Source organism: Electrona antarctica (assembly GCF_951216825.1).
Source record: "Electrona antarctica genome assembly, chromosome: 3".
NCBI classification, from domain to species: Eukaryota; Metazoa; Chordata; class Actinopteri; order Myctophiformes; family Myctophidae; genus Electrona; species Electrona antarctica.
In genome coordinates this window covers 25,499,312-25,513,165 of record NC_136808.1, presented here as the reverse complement: position 1 = coordinate 25,513,165, position 13,854 = coordinate 25,499,312, and the positions used below count along the sequence as shown (strand labels likewise).

Sequence of the window (13,854 nt, the reverse complement as noted above, 5' to 3'; positions counted from 1 at the left end):
GCCAGCTCCATATGCAGATATGCTGCTCTGCCGGTCATGCATCAACAGTTTAAGCCTTTATTTTTGAGTGGTGTAAACCACTCCTACAACTGGCTTTGTTAGTTTACGTGTCTGTCTGTCTGCGCTCAAAAAATGAGCACGGTTGCTATGGTCACCCAGTTCACACGGGTGTTATTTCATTACGTCAGACATTACATCAGACCACAGCTGATCAGTCTATATAAGACCTTACACCACTCAGTTCACACGGGTGTGATTTTTTTAAATACTAAAATACTGACAGACAGACGTGTGTTTCTTTGTTTTCTCTGGCCTCATTTGATGATAACATACTTCACATAAATACATATAATTATCTTTTAATTAGTACAGTAGTACACTTCAGGGAATTTAAACGTGAAACACCACAAATGAAACAATACACTGTGAAATAATTCACACAGATAGTCCAAAAACTAATAGTAATGAGACCTGTTTTTGACATCCTTTTTAATTCCTCTTATATGAGTATGGAAAATATTGAAATATTATCAGCAGTATATCAGAATTAGTACACAGATTGGAAAAATGAAAGCCTAGGATTGTTGGTTTATGATCCTTGGAACGTGGTGGAGTCACACTGCCACCTCCTGGCTATAACTAATAAAAGTAGTGCTTTTTTTGTCATACAGATTCTGTTACAGAGGGCACTACATTTAAATCAGGGAATCTAAGGGGGGGAAAGGGGTCAACCTCAAACGAATTGCAACAGAAACTCATTAAACTTTGTTTTGTTTCATAAATATGTTAGTAATAACATAGCAAAAGTCCTAAGAAATCCAAGTAGGGGATCATATTGAAAAATGCTGAAATAGGCACACAAATTTCACAATTTCCCATTGACGCCCATGTTAAAAACAAGGTTCACTTTTTGTTTTAAAGCCCTAAATATGACGACATAAGATAAATATTTGTTAGTAATATTAGTGATTTGCTGGAGTTAGATGATTCTGCGGGAAAAATGTATACGTTTTCTAGGGCTAGGACTGGATTAAAAATAATCTAATTAATTAGACTTTGTAATTAATTAATTTCATGTTTAATACCATATCAATATTTGACCTGAGAAATTATACATTTGTTTTTCCCAATTAAAACATATTTTGGTAGCCTACACGAGTGAATCAATGAGTGAGGTTTTTTGAGGTGAGGTTCCTTTTGGTGTTTTAAGCATTATGTTATACTTTAGCTATTGAAAAATAGCAGATCTACAAGCTCATAGCCTGGCACCGAGTGCCACGCTACGAGCTTGTAGATCTGCTATTTTTGAAAAATCGTGAAAATGTAGTGCAAATCTTTGAATACATATTCTTTAACTCAAATCTTTGCTTCTGGGAGGGGTCCCTGCAGGAACAACATATTTTCAGATAGGGTCGGTGGCCAATTACATATAATTTCTGGGGTCCTTGACATAAAATATTGAGCACCACTGATACAGAAACATAAGTATTTCAGAAAACTGTCAGGATTTAGAAGACATTTTTTAAATTTCAGGCCTAAATGTATTTCCCATCATCAACTGGGCTAAGCAATGCGGCCTGATCGGTTTCTTCTCCTGTTGCGTGTACTGGCGGTTTGTTGTCTGTTTGGTTGGTTGTTGCACCAGTATTCTGATCGGTACGTGGGAAAGGTTCTGTAAAAAAAAAACAGAAAATGTACAAAACTATGGCACGCCATCTTTAAATATCGGTTCAATCTATTTGTGAGTTATGTGACTGAACTAGAACACTTAGAGAACCACTTTCACTCACAACACAACACAGTCACATACCAATGTATTTATTAATTTATTTTTGGTTCTTATATGACACAATCTATAAGACTTCTCCGTGGGGATTTTCAATAGAAAAGTGAGCTTGCAGATCTGCTATTTTCAAATGGCCGAAATTAAGCGTGTATTGTAATAATGATGAAAAACCAAGTAACTATAATAAGTAAAGATTTCAAATAAATGCAATGGAGTAAAAAAGTACAACATTTGGATCTGAGGTGGGAGCAGTAAAGTAAAAGTACTGGAAATAGTTAAAGCACCTAAAAACAGTAAACGCAGTTACTTTCCGCCATCGCTGCAGTGTTTTAGTCAAACTATAAATGTTCGTCGACTACCTTATTTACACTGACGAAAACTAAATGGAAACCACATGAAAACTAAGCTATGATCACTAAAAGTACAAGACTAAATATATCTTAAAAATAATAATAATAATAATGTAACCCATTTTTCACCCCCTCTGTCAATTATCTAATGTGATCCTGGGCTCTACACGCCCTCCACCAACCTGGGGAGAGCAACGGACTTGAACTCATGCTTCCTACATGCATGAGTGTCCAAGTCGCTCCTTTACACCTGACAGGGGGGAATTTCCCTGGTTGGACGTAGAGCGTGGAAGGAACACGTTTTTCCAACCAGTTCCTTTCCCCTCCATCAGGCGCCCCGGCAAGGCCAGGGGGAGGTAGTTTACAGACCAGGATTACTGTTTTGTGAGGGTACCTACACTAGGGGACACGGGAAGAACATGCAAACTCCACACAAGAAAGGCCCTTTCGCCAACCTTCGCCAAGGCCCGCCAAAATACATTGTGGTCGACAATGATATTTCGTCGACTACACGAACACTGAAACATTCCAGGTGAGTAAAATGACTATAAAATGACGCAAACTAAAATAAAAAATGCCTTACAAAATCAACACTGCACCGCTGAGCGTCTAAAGGGGTGGACAGACGTGACAGCGGAGGAGGAGGAGGAGAGAGGCTGAGACAAGATGTCGTCCATCTTGTGGCGGTAGCGCTCCTGGACCAGAAGACCCTGCTGGTGTTCCGTCTCCGTCTGAGCCCGGTCGGCCTCCAGCAGACCCTGGCGGTGCTTCATCTGAGCCAGAAGATCTTGCTGGTACTGCTCACAGCTCTGCTTGTGACTGGCGGGGGGGGGGGGGGGGGGGGGGGCAAAGAAATAATGTCAAGGCCCATTATTTATTCGGCATTTGAGCCACGGACCACCATTTGATGAGATTCAACCTCTCAGACCCAAAACGAAAGAATATTTTGTTATCGATAACATTTTGTCCACAACAAGCAAAATAACAGTTATTTTATATTCTCTAATTGTGTAGAGTTCTTGAAAATTAAGTAATGCAGATGTTTAACAATATATATTTTTTTACTCTTGAATCACAAAAAAACGAAAAATAGATAGGGGGACAAAATCAGTGAAAAATTAAGTTGGGAACTTCTCCTTTGGTCCACCCATTCCTAAGACATGTGAGAATGGTCCAGTGAAGAAAAATTAAATAAAAAAAGTCCATTGTGGGTGTATAGGATTTTCCTCTTTTCTCACTAAACGCGAGTGAAATTCACCCAAACACCTGCCTGTAGAAATAACCAGGAATGTGGGCAGGAAAACAAATATACCTTCTACGATGTCACTGAGCATCATGAAGGTACTGAAAGACCCACCCACCTCAGACATCAGCAACATTATGATGTCACTGAGCATCATGAAGGTACTGAAAGACCCGCCCACCTCTGACATCAGCAACATTATGATGTCACTGAGCATCATGAAGGTACTGAAAGACCCGCCCACCTCAGACATCAGCAACATTATGATGTCACTGAGCATCATGAAGGTACTGAAAGACCCGCCCACCTCTGACATCAGCAACATTATGATGTCACTGAGCATCATGAAGGTACTGAAAGACCCGCCCACCTCTGACATCAGCAACATTATGATGTCACTGAGCATCATGAAGGTACTGAAAGACCCGCCCACCTCAGACATCAGCAACATTATGATGTCACTGCCGCCCACCTCTGACATCAGCAACATTATGATGTCACTGAGCATCATGAAGGTACAGAAAGACCCGCCCACCTCAGACATCAGCAACATTATGATGTCACTGAGCATCATGAAGGTACTGAAAGCCCCGCCCACCTCTGACATCAGCAACATTATGATGTCACTGATCATCATGAAGGTACTGAAAGACCCGCCCACCTCTGACATCAGCAATATTATGATGTCACTGAGCATCATGAAGGTACTGAAAGACCCGCCCACCTCAGACATCAGCAACATTATGATGTCACTGCCGCCCACCTCTGACATCAGCAACATTATGATGTCACTGAGCATCATGAAGGTACTGAAAGACCCGTTCACCTCAGACATCAGCAACATTATGATGTCACTGAGCATCATGAAGGTACTGAAAGACCCGCCCACCTCAGACATCAGCAACATTATGATGTCACTGAGCATCATGAAGGTACTGAAAGACCCGCCCACCTCAGACATCAGCAACATTATGATGTCACTGAGCATCATGAAGGTACTGAAAGACCCGCCCACCTCTGACATCAGCAACATTATGATGTCACTGAGCATCATGAAGGTACTGAAAGACCCGCCCACCTCTGACATCAGCAACATTATGATGTCACTGAGCATCATGAAGGTACTGAAAGACCCGCCCACCTCAGACATCAGCAACATTATGATGTCACTGAGCATCATGAAGGTACTGAAAGACCCGCCCACCTCTGACATCAGCAACATTATGATGTCACTGAGCATCATGAAGGTACTGAAAGACCCGCCCACCTCTGACATCAGCAACATTATGATGTCACTGAGCATCATGAAGGTACTGAAAGACCCGCCCACCTCAGACATCAGCAACATTATGATGTCACTGCCGCCCACCTCTGACATCAGCAACATTATGATGTCACTGAGCATCATGAAGGTACTGAAAGACCCGCCCACCTCAGACATCAGCAACATTGTGATGTCACTGAGCATCATGAAGGTACTGAAAGACCCGCCCACCTCAGACATCAGCAACATTATGATGTCACTGAGCATCATGAAGGTACTGAAAGACCCGCCCACCTCAGACATCAGCAACATTATGATGTCACTGAGCATCATGAAGGTACTGAAAGACCCGCCCACCTCTGACATCAGCAACATTATGATGTCACTGAGCATCATGAAGGTACTGAAAGACCCGCCCACCTCTGACATCAGCAACATTATGATGTCACTGAGCATCATGAAGGTACTGAAAGACCCGCCCACCTCAGACATCAGCAACATTATGATGTCACTGAGCATCATGAAGGTACTGAAAGACCCGCCCACCTCTGACATCAGCAACATTATGATGTCACTGAGCATCATGAAGGTACTGAAAGACCCGCCCACCTCAGACATCAGCAACATTATGATGTCACTGAGCATCATGAAGGTACTGAAAGACCCGCCCACCTCTGACATCAGCAACATTATGAAAGTACTAAAATATAATCGTCCGGGTGAAAATCACCCGTGTTTAGTGTTAATTATTAAACATCTTTTTAACCCATTAAGGGCGAGAACCCCTTTTGGTGTTTTAAGCATTATGTTATACTTTAGCTATTGAAAAATAGCAGATCTACAAGATCTGAGCTTGTAGATCTGCTATTTTTCAAAAATCCTGAAAATATGTGCAAATCTTTGAATATATATTTCCCAGTGAACGTTTTTTAACTCAAATCTTTGCTTCTGGTTTAAAACGTACCATCTCTTCTGTTCCTCGTCCAACACTTTGACCTCCTGGACAGTTCTGGTCAGCTCAGTCTTCTCTGCATCCAACTGCAGCTGCATGTTCTGATCCACTGACGCACGCACGCACGCACGCACACACACACACACACACACACACACACACACACACACACACACACACACACACACACACACACACACACACACACACACACACACACACACACACACACACACACACACACACACACACACACACACACACACACACACACACACACACAATTGTTATGAAGAATAATAATACATACTACATACATACGTATGACACAACAATATACAGAAAAACATGACATACATATTTTGGACATAGTTCGAATGGTGATTAATCATGATTCATTATTTTTTAAGCTGTGATTATCCATCCATCCACCCATCTTCAACCGCTTATCCGTAGTCAGGTTGCGGGGGCAACAGCTCCACCAGAGAGCTCCAGACTTCCCTCTCCAGAGCAACATTAGTGACTTCCTCCTGGGGGATCCCGAGACGTTCCAAGGCCAGTGAGTCGATGTGATTCCTCCAAATGCGCCTTGGTCTGCCCCGGGGTCTCCTCCCAGTGGGACGTGCCTCGAGGACCTCCATAGGTAGACGCCCGAGAGGCATATAACCAGATGCCCGAACCACCTAAGCTGGCTCCTTTCCAGGTGAAGAAGCAGCGACGCTACTTTATCGTTTGACAGCCCTAAGTATTATTATTATCATATTAAGTTATCATAATTACATCGGTGTTGGATCTGAAGACGTCTCACATCCGTCACGTCTCTCATCAGCCTGCTCCTTGCTCGCCCCTCCAGATGTTTCCGCTCCGCTCTCTCTCTCCAGATGTCATGGAGCTGTTCTCCAACGCGGAGCTCCTCCTCCTGCTCATCTCTCCTCTGCTCGTCTCTCTCCTCCTGGAGGTAGTCGCGGTACTGTCTCTCCTCCTGCTGCCGCTGAAGCTGCGTGCACGCACCACACACGCACCACCACGCACCACACACCACGCACGCACCACCACGCACCACACACCACGCACCATGCACCACGCACGCTCCACCACGCACCACACACCACACACCACGCACGCAATTTAGGCATGTATTAGCACTTGCCGTAGCACTTGCCCTAGCCTTGACGACCTTACAGGCGTATGCAAAGGCTAAACTCATTTAATTTAGATACACTTCGACACTAACTCTGGGGGAGCCCGGGTTCGAACTGGCAACCTTGCATCCAGCCACTCTACCCCTGAGCCACCGCCGCTCATAGTTTCATTATACAGATATAGACAGATGTTAGGCTCTTAGGTTGCTTATGAATATCACTGTTGTGACGACACAGAGACACCTCCCTGACAATATCGCTGAGACAGTTTATTTATTTTTAGACCACAATGCTTATATGAGCCAATTTAAAATGAAACTTCTACGGCCCTGAGCGAGTGACATCAGGACTTTGGTAGAGATTTTACCGTCTGTCCGCTCCGCTGTAGTGCTGACATAATGAATTGACATTTTCCGGTAGAGTGTCTCAGCCCTGCGGTCGCTTCTCGCCTGAGGCGTCTTACTGGTGACTCTTCCTATGTATTTGATGTATTACCATGTGTTGTTCTTGCTTTCTGTAAATCGCTCTCGAGAGCGTCTGCTAAATGCCTAAATTGAAAGTTGTAAATTAGTCTCGCACACCTAGACTGTTGTTGCCTCCCGCAATTTTCAAATGTTTCCAGTCATACAGTCTGGAGCAACGGAATCTCTGATCATGAACAAAGCGATAACGCGGAAGTGAAGCAGCTCCCCACTTCCGTTTCGTCTTTTCAGTCGTGCAAATCTATCAAAAAAATATAAATCAAAATCATCTAAGCATACATAGCTCGCTGCTTGTCTAAATCACATTTTTAGATTTTGCATAAGTCTGCAAGGTCTTCGAGGCTAGGGCGAGTACCACAGGCTAAGGTGGAGTCTGAAGAGTCTGACTGTACCTCTGTGTAGTTTACATACTTTATGACTAATAAACTATTGTGTTATCCTTTCAGCCTTAAAGGACCGATAATATAAAATTCAACTTTTATTTTTTTTAATGTTTTTTGTCCATCCGTCCGTCCGTCCGTCCGTCCGTCCATCCGTCCGTCCGTCCGTCCGTCCGTCCGCCCGCCCACCCATCCATCCATCCATCCGTCCGTCCGTCCGTCCACCCACCCACCCACCCATCCATCCATCCATCCATCCATCCATCCATCGTCACCTTCCTGCGCGCGGCCTCCTGCTCCTCGTCGGTGTCCTGGGAGAAGAGCGTCTCCAGGAGACGGGCGTCAACGGCCAGCTGGTCGCGCAGCTCGCGGGACAGACGGCGCGTCTTCAGGCGGAGACATCCGTCCAGCTGTCTGCGACGAGCCTCCTGGTCCCTCTGCTTCTGGACGCCAGCCTGCTGCTGCTCCGCGCGCAGCGCCTCTGTCTCTGTCCTCTGTGATGACACAACACACACACTCTGTCTGTCCTCTGTGATGGACACAACACACACACTCTGTCTGTCCTCTGTGATGGACACAACACACACACACATTGTCTCTGTCTGTCCTCTGCGATGGACACCACACACACACACACATTGTCTCTGTCCTCTGCGATGGACACAACACACACACACTGTCTCTGTCTGTCCTCTGTGATGGACACAACACACACACACAGTCTCTCCTCTGCGATAGACACAACACACACACACTGTCTCTCCTCTGCGACACAACACACACACACTGTCTCTGTCTGTCCTCTGCCTGCCACACACACACACACACACACACACACACACACACACACACACACACACACACACACACACACACACACACACACACACACACACACACACACACACACACACACACACACACACACACACACACACACACACACACACACACACACACACACACACACACACACACACTCTCTCTCTCTCTCTCTCACCACACGTTGTGCTTCCTGTTCTTTGAGCTGCTTGGCTTCCTGTCTCTGTTGCTCCGCCTCCTCCACCTGAGCCTGCACAGGTGAGCAGAAGAGTTCATTAACACACTACCCCCTGGAGGTGAGCCAGGGTCATTACAGGTCAAACTAATCCAGTGGTTTTCAACCCTTTTCATCCTATTTTTAATACATTATTTATGCAGCATTATTTATTTATCCTCTCAGACCCATCTGAGCCACGGACCACCATGACATTTATCCTCTCAGACCCATTTGAGCCACGGACCACCATTTGATGACATTTATCCTCTCAGACCCATTTGAGCCACGGACCACCATTTAATGACATTTAGCCTCTCAGACCCATTTGAGCCACGGAGCACCATTTGATGACATTTAGCCTCTCAGACCCATTTGAGCCACGGACCACCATTTGATGACATTTAGCCTCTCAGACCAATTTGAGCCACGGACCACCATTTGATGACATTTAGCCTCTCAGACCCATTTGAGCCACGGAGCACCATTTGATGACATTTAGCCTCTCAGACCCATTTGAGCCACGGACCACCATTTGATGACATTTAGCCTCTCAGACCCATTTGAGCCACGGACCACCATTTGATGACATTTAGCCTCTCAGACCCATCTGAGCCACGGACCACCATTTGATGACATTTAGCCTCTCAGACCCATCTGAGCCACGGACCACCATTTGATGACATTTAGCCTCTCAGACCCATCTGAGCCACGGACCACCATTTGATGACATTTAGCCTCTCAGACCCATTTGAGCCACAGAGCACCATTTGATGACATTTAGCCTCTCAGATCCATTTGAGCCACGGACCACCATTTGATGACATTTAGCCTCTCAGACCCAAAACTAAAGAATATTTTGTTCTCGTTGGATAACGTTTTTTATTTGTCCACAATTCCATGCTGTATTGATGTTGCTATACCATTAGGAGAGATAACAGGTTCAAAATAACAATTATTATTCTACATTCTCTAACTGGGTATTGTGTAAACTTCTTGTAAATTAATTAATGCAGATGTTTAACAATAATTTAAATGGAACGGTAAAAGGGTCCATTTCGTTTCATTTTACACCTTTTAGTTATCAACTCTCCATCAGCTGCTATTTTCTCTGCTTTTTGAAGTTACAATATAAAACAAAACTAACCCTTTCAACAACAAAAAAGAAAAAGAAAAAATACAGTTAAAACTAAACTAAACTTTTAGGTTTTATGACCTCAATTACACCCACACAACCTGCACTTTGAATGTTCAGTGGATTTTCTGTGGTTTTCTCTGTGTGTTCTGAAGCCTTTTGAGCTGCAATGAAAACAGGCAAAATGCCCTCAACAGTGACATCTGCTGCGCGTCATCTGCTGGCGCATCATGTCATATATGGGATTTGTGGACTATCACAGTTCACAGGCAAATCAGAGCTCTTGTTTGAGCCAGAAATCCCCAGACCACAGAAAATCAACTGAATGTTAAAAGTTCTGTTTCTTTTGGTGCAATTGAGCTCAGAAAACCTAAAACAAATATGAAAAAATGTCACGATCTGTTTAAGTCACAAAAGAAAAAAAAATGAAAAAAGTGATAACGACCTGCAGGTGAGCCAGGTCCTCCTGGTTGCTCCGCCTCTGTCTCCGCCCCTCCTCCTGGCTCCGCCCCTCCTTGGCCAGCCGGTCCGCCTCCCACAGGCCGGCGTAGAGCTCCTCCTCTTCCTGCCGCTGGCGGTGCTCTTCCTGCGCGCTGCGCAGCTGCACGGCGCGCTCCACGCACACCTGGTCCTGACAGCGCTTGGTCTGCGTCGCGCGAAGCTCCTCGCTCTGCTCTCTGGAGCGGAAATGACAAAAAAAAAATCACACCCGTGTGAAGTGAGGGGTGCTCTTATCATTATACATCATCATACATTATCTCATGAACAACTGCATTTATGTGATTGGGTTGGTTAAATTTACATCATATTTGGCGGACATTTGACCTAATTTCTCCTTTCATTGTCATTGGCAAATGTCGAGACGTGTGGGGGACAAAAGCTGTATATAGGAGGGGCTAGCACCCCTCAAAAATAATCATACCCGTGTGAAGTGAGGGGCGCTCTCATCATCATACATCATCATGACGTAAAATAGACACTATGCCTGTTTGCTGAGACACTATGATGTAAAATTCTCCATTCATTGTCAATGGGAATTTAATGTTTGTTTAAGACATGGTTTGTGGGGACAAAAGCTGGATGTAGGAGGGGCTAGCGCCCCTCAAAAAAACCCACGCGCGAAAACAAAAATAAAATGCATAGCAGAGTGGCGTCTGATCAGCTGGGACCCAAGAGGGTCGCCAAGGTGCGTTTCCTCCTCAAACATCACACACAACAAATTAGCGACACCCCTTCTGTGACGGACACGGAACTACCGCATTAAATGACTCCCCAAACCCCTTGCTACCACCAGATGGCAGCGTGATGTCGCCGTTTATTTTAAACGTCAGGCGTATAGGCATAGTTTTATGACTTTTTTATGGCACTCAGCTCACTTGGTGAGAAAAGACTACGTCGCTAATTGTGCGTGATTACGGGGAGCACAAGCCCTGTGTTCCTATTGGCTGGGCTTTTCAACAGCCACAACTCCAGTTCACAGCATGCTAAAGGCCCCAAAGTGCAGGGGAGCTCTTAGACGACCAATAGGGACGGGCTGAAATTACTTAAGCCTCTGTCTTCCTATTGGCTGGGTTTCCAAAAGGGACGCCCCCTATACCTGCACAGCTGCTCCATCTTGTCCTCCACCAGCTGCAGCCTCTCTCTCTCTCTCTGCTCCTTCAGAGTCCGTGCTCGCTCTCTCATCCGGGCCTGTCTCTCCAGAACTGTCTCCTGCTTGGCCTCCATTTCCCTCTGCAGGTCCTGCTCCTCTGTCTGTAGCATGAAGCGCAGTCTGGAAAGGGTTAATATTAGATTCATTATATTAGATTAACATAACGTTATATTACTAGAATTTCGCGGGCCTTCGGCCCGCTCATCCCAGAGTTGCGTTGCCCCGCGTTGCGATACAGAAGTCCACAGATACAGAAGTCCACAGTGACACGCGTTTTATGCAGCTGTTTTGTGTTGCAGCGCGTGCGCGCGCGCGCGTGTAGTGTTGTTGTTCTTTTCCATATATGCGCCTCGGTTCGTCCCGTTTGTTCCACGCCAGGTGTCGATGCAGTCGTTTGCGCAATTTGCGTGTTTGCATTATTTTAAGTGTGTAGGCATACCATATTCTGAATGAGCAAAAAGAGGACACATGCGCGCGTGCATGTGGATGTGGACATGCGCGTGCACGTCGTGCATGTGCATGTGTCGTGCGTGGGCGGTTCTGTTAAATTCAGATGTCAAAATAATCTGTAGCCTAACATTAAATTGAGCAAATATGCTCTATATTAGTTATGTATTTTTTTAAAGCAGTGGCTCTCAAAGGTGTGATCCAGGGACCCTCATGGTTCCTTGAGGGGGTTCCAAATGGACCCATTATAGGTCTGTAACTCTGAGAGTGTACAAATGGAACCAAGTGGACCCTACAGGTGTGTAACTCTGAGAGTGTACAAATGGAACCAAATGGAGTGTTTTATAACTTTTAACTCTGATACTGTACAAATGGAATCAAATGGGACTGTTATGGGTCCATTTGGTTTTACTGTCAGAGTTATGGGGGTCCTTGAAATTAAAAAGGTTGAGAACCTGTATGCAATGGCGTATGTCTTGTAAAAAGAGAGACCAGCCTATTCTCCAAACCATCATATGTTATGCTTTGCTAGGTTGTACAAAATAATATTGGGTCAGTGTAATTTGCAGGAGTCACCGCGCGCACAGCTGCCTTGTCTGTGTTGACATGACATGGGCTTGCAGGACAGAACTTTTATTTGTGACAGACACATAGTTGCTTTGCAGACAATACAATCTGCTTCTCATTGGTCAGTCACAAAGCTAAGAAAACAATGTGAGAGAAAAGGTAAGGACTGGAAAGTGCTGTCTTTGTCTATCTGTGTTCCTACGTGAAGACGTGTGTGCTCTGTCTCTCTGTCGCTCTCTTCTCTCTCCTCCCTCTCTGGGGTGTGTGTGTGTGTGTGTGTGTGGGGGGGGGGGGGGGGGGGGAGTAGTTGCGCTGCCTTCGACAGTGCTATACTTGTCCAGCAGCGGTGCAGAACCGAGAGAGTGACACATTGTTGTGGATGTAAACGGCGCAAGTTGTAGCTGTGAAGTAGTTTGGATTGTGTAGTCGCAGCGGTGCTACAAAGTGAATGTTACAATTCGCACGGTGATATTGTAAGTCGCAAATGCGAGGACGTAGTGGCACTGGCGAGCCCTGTGTAGTGTAGTGCCATTGTCGCGGCATCGCGAGGCGATCCAAATCCCCCCCCCCCCGCGCACGCACGCACACACACACTGTACGTAGCTGTTTGTTGTTGCAGCGCGCGCGTGTGCGTGTAGTGTTGGTGTTGGTATCCATATATGCGCCTGGGTTTGTCCCGCTTGTACCACGCCAGGTGTCGACGCGGTCGTGTTAGCATTATGGTAAGTGTCCAAGTTAGAATCAGAGTGTGCGCTGTGTAGTTGTTCTTCTTCTAGTAAACAGAAGCCGTGTGTGTGTCACACCAAAAGTGGTGACCTATAGAATCCTGTACATAGAAGCATCACGCAATCGTCTCCCTCCCTGTGTGGGTCACGTGGTGGGCTGTGAGCCAATGGGAGAGGGAATGTAGTGTTGCCAGGTCCGCGTATTGTAAGCGAGTGGTAGTGTGTGTAAGTAGCGTGTTGAATGGCATTTTTTCTGTGGTTGTTTTCATAGACGTGGCAACAAATTAGGCGGGGGTGTCGGTGCTTGTGGCGTGTTTGTGTTTATTATTGATATTGATATTGTTTGCGAGTGTGGACGGGAGCCGGCTTTAGTGGCAGTGCGATGACAATTTTTACGCGGCTGGTGTCGAGTGTGGCCGTGCGGCGCGACATGAGGAGATAGCCGTGGATCGACGCGGAGGGTAAGTGTGTGACGTGTTAGTGTGTTGTTGCAGTGTGTGTTGCTTCTGCTTCGGCTCCCAGCGTGTCGGCTCCCAGCGTGTCAGTGACGTAGTAGCTGGTGCCTTTTGTTCCTGTGCGTGCTTTTGGGCACATGTTTTCAATTGTATTGTATATATAAGGATACTATAACCGCTCCTAAAGCTCTTCAACCAGCAGAATGACAACGCTCCAACTGATATTTCAAGGCAATTTA

At 45.6% G+C, this 13,854-nt stretch overlaps 1 protein-coding gene across 1 annotated transcript; it reads right to left on the bottom strand.

The window, feature by feature from the left end:
- Nucleotides 1-343: 343 nt before the first annotated feature.
- Nucleotides 344-11,536, bottom strand: LOC306920313 (cilia- and flagella-associated protein 53-like). The gene is made up of 8 exons (XM_079497029.1): nt 11,368-11,536; nt 10,216-10,447; nt 8,600-8,671; nt 7,875-8,093; nt 6,376-6,592; nt 5,608-5,704; nt 2,720-2,955; nt 344-1,672 (listed from the first exon to the last, which is right to left on the bottom strand). Exons 1-7 carry the CDS (start codon nt 11,529-11,531, stop codon nt 2,724-2,726), a joined length of 1,233 nt encoding a protein of 410 aa, XP_079353155.1. The 5' UTR covers nt 11,532-11,536; the 3' UTR covers nt 344-1,672; nt 2,720-2,723.
- Nucleotides 11,537-13,854: the final 2,318 nt, after the last annotated feature.

Excerpts from the sequence above, each read along its gene's own strand:
- LOC306920313 (XM_079497029.1), bottom strand. The coding sequence starts at position 11,531 with ATGCTACAGACAGAGGAGCAGGACCTGCAGAGGGAAATGGAGGCCAAG. Across the intron at positions 8,094-8,599 it reads AACAGGAAGCACAACGTGTG|AGGACAGAGACAGAGGCGCT; the intron begins GTGAGAGAGAGA and ends GTGTCATCACAG. Across the intron at positions 5,705-6,375 it reads TCTTCAGATCCAACACCGAT|TGGATCAGAACATGCAGCTG; the intron begins GTAATTATGATA and ends TGCGTGCGTCAG.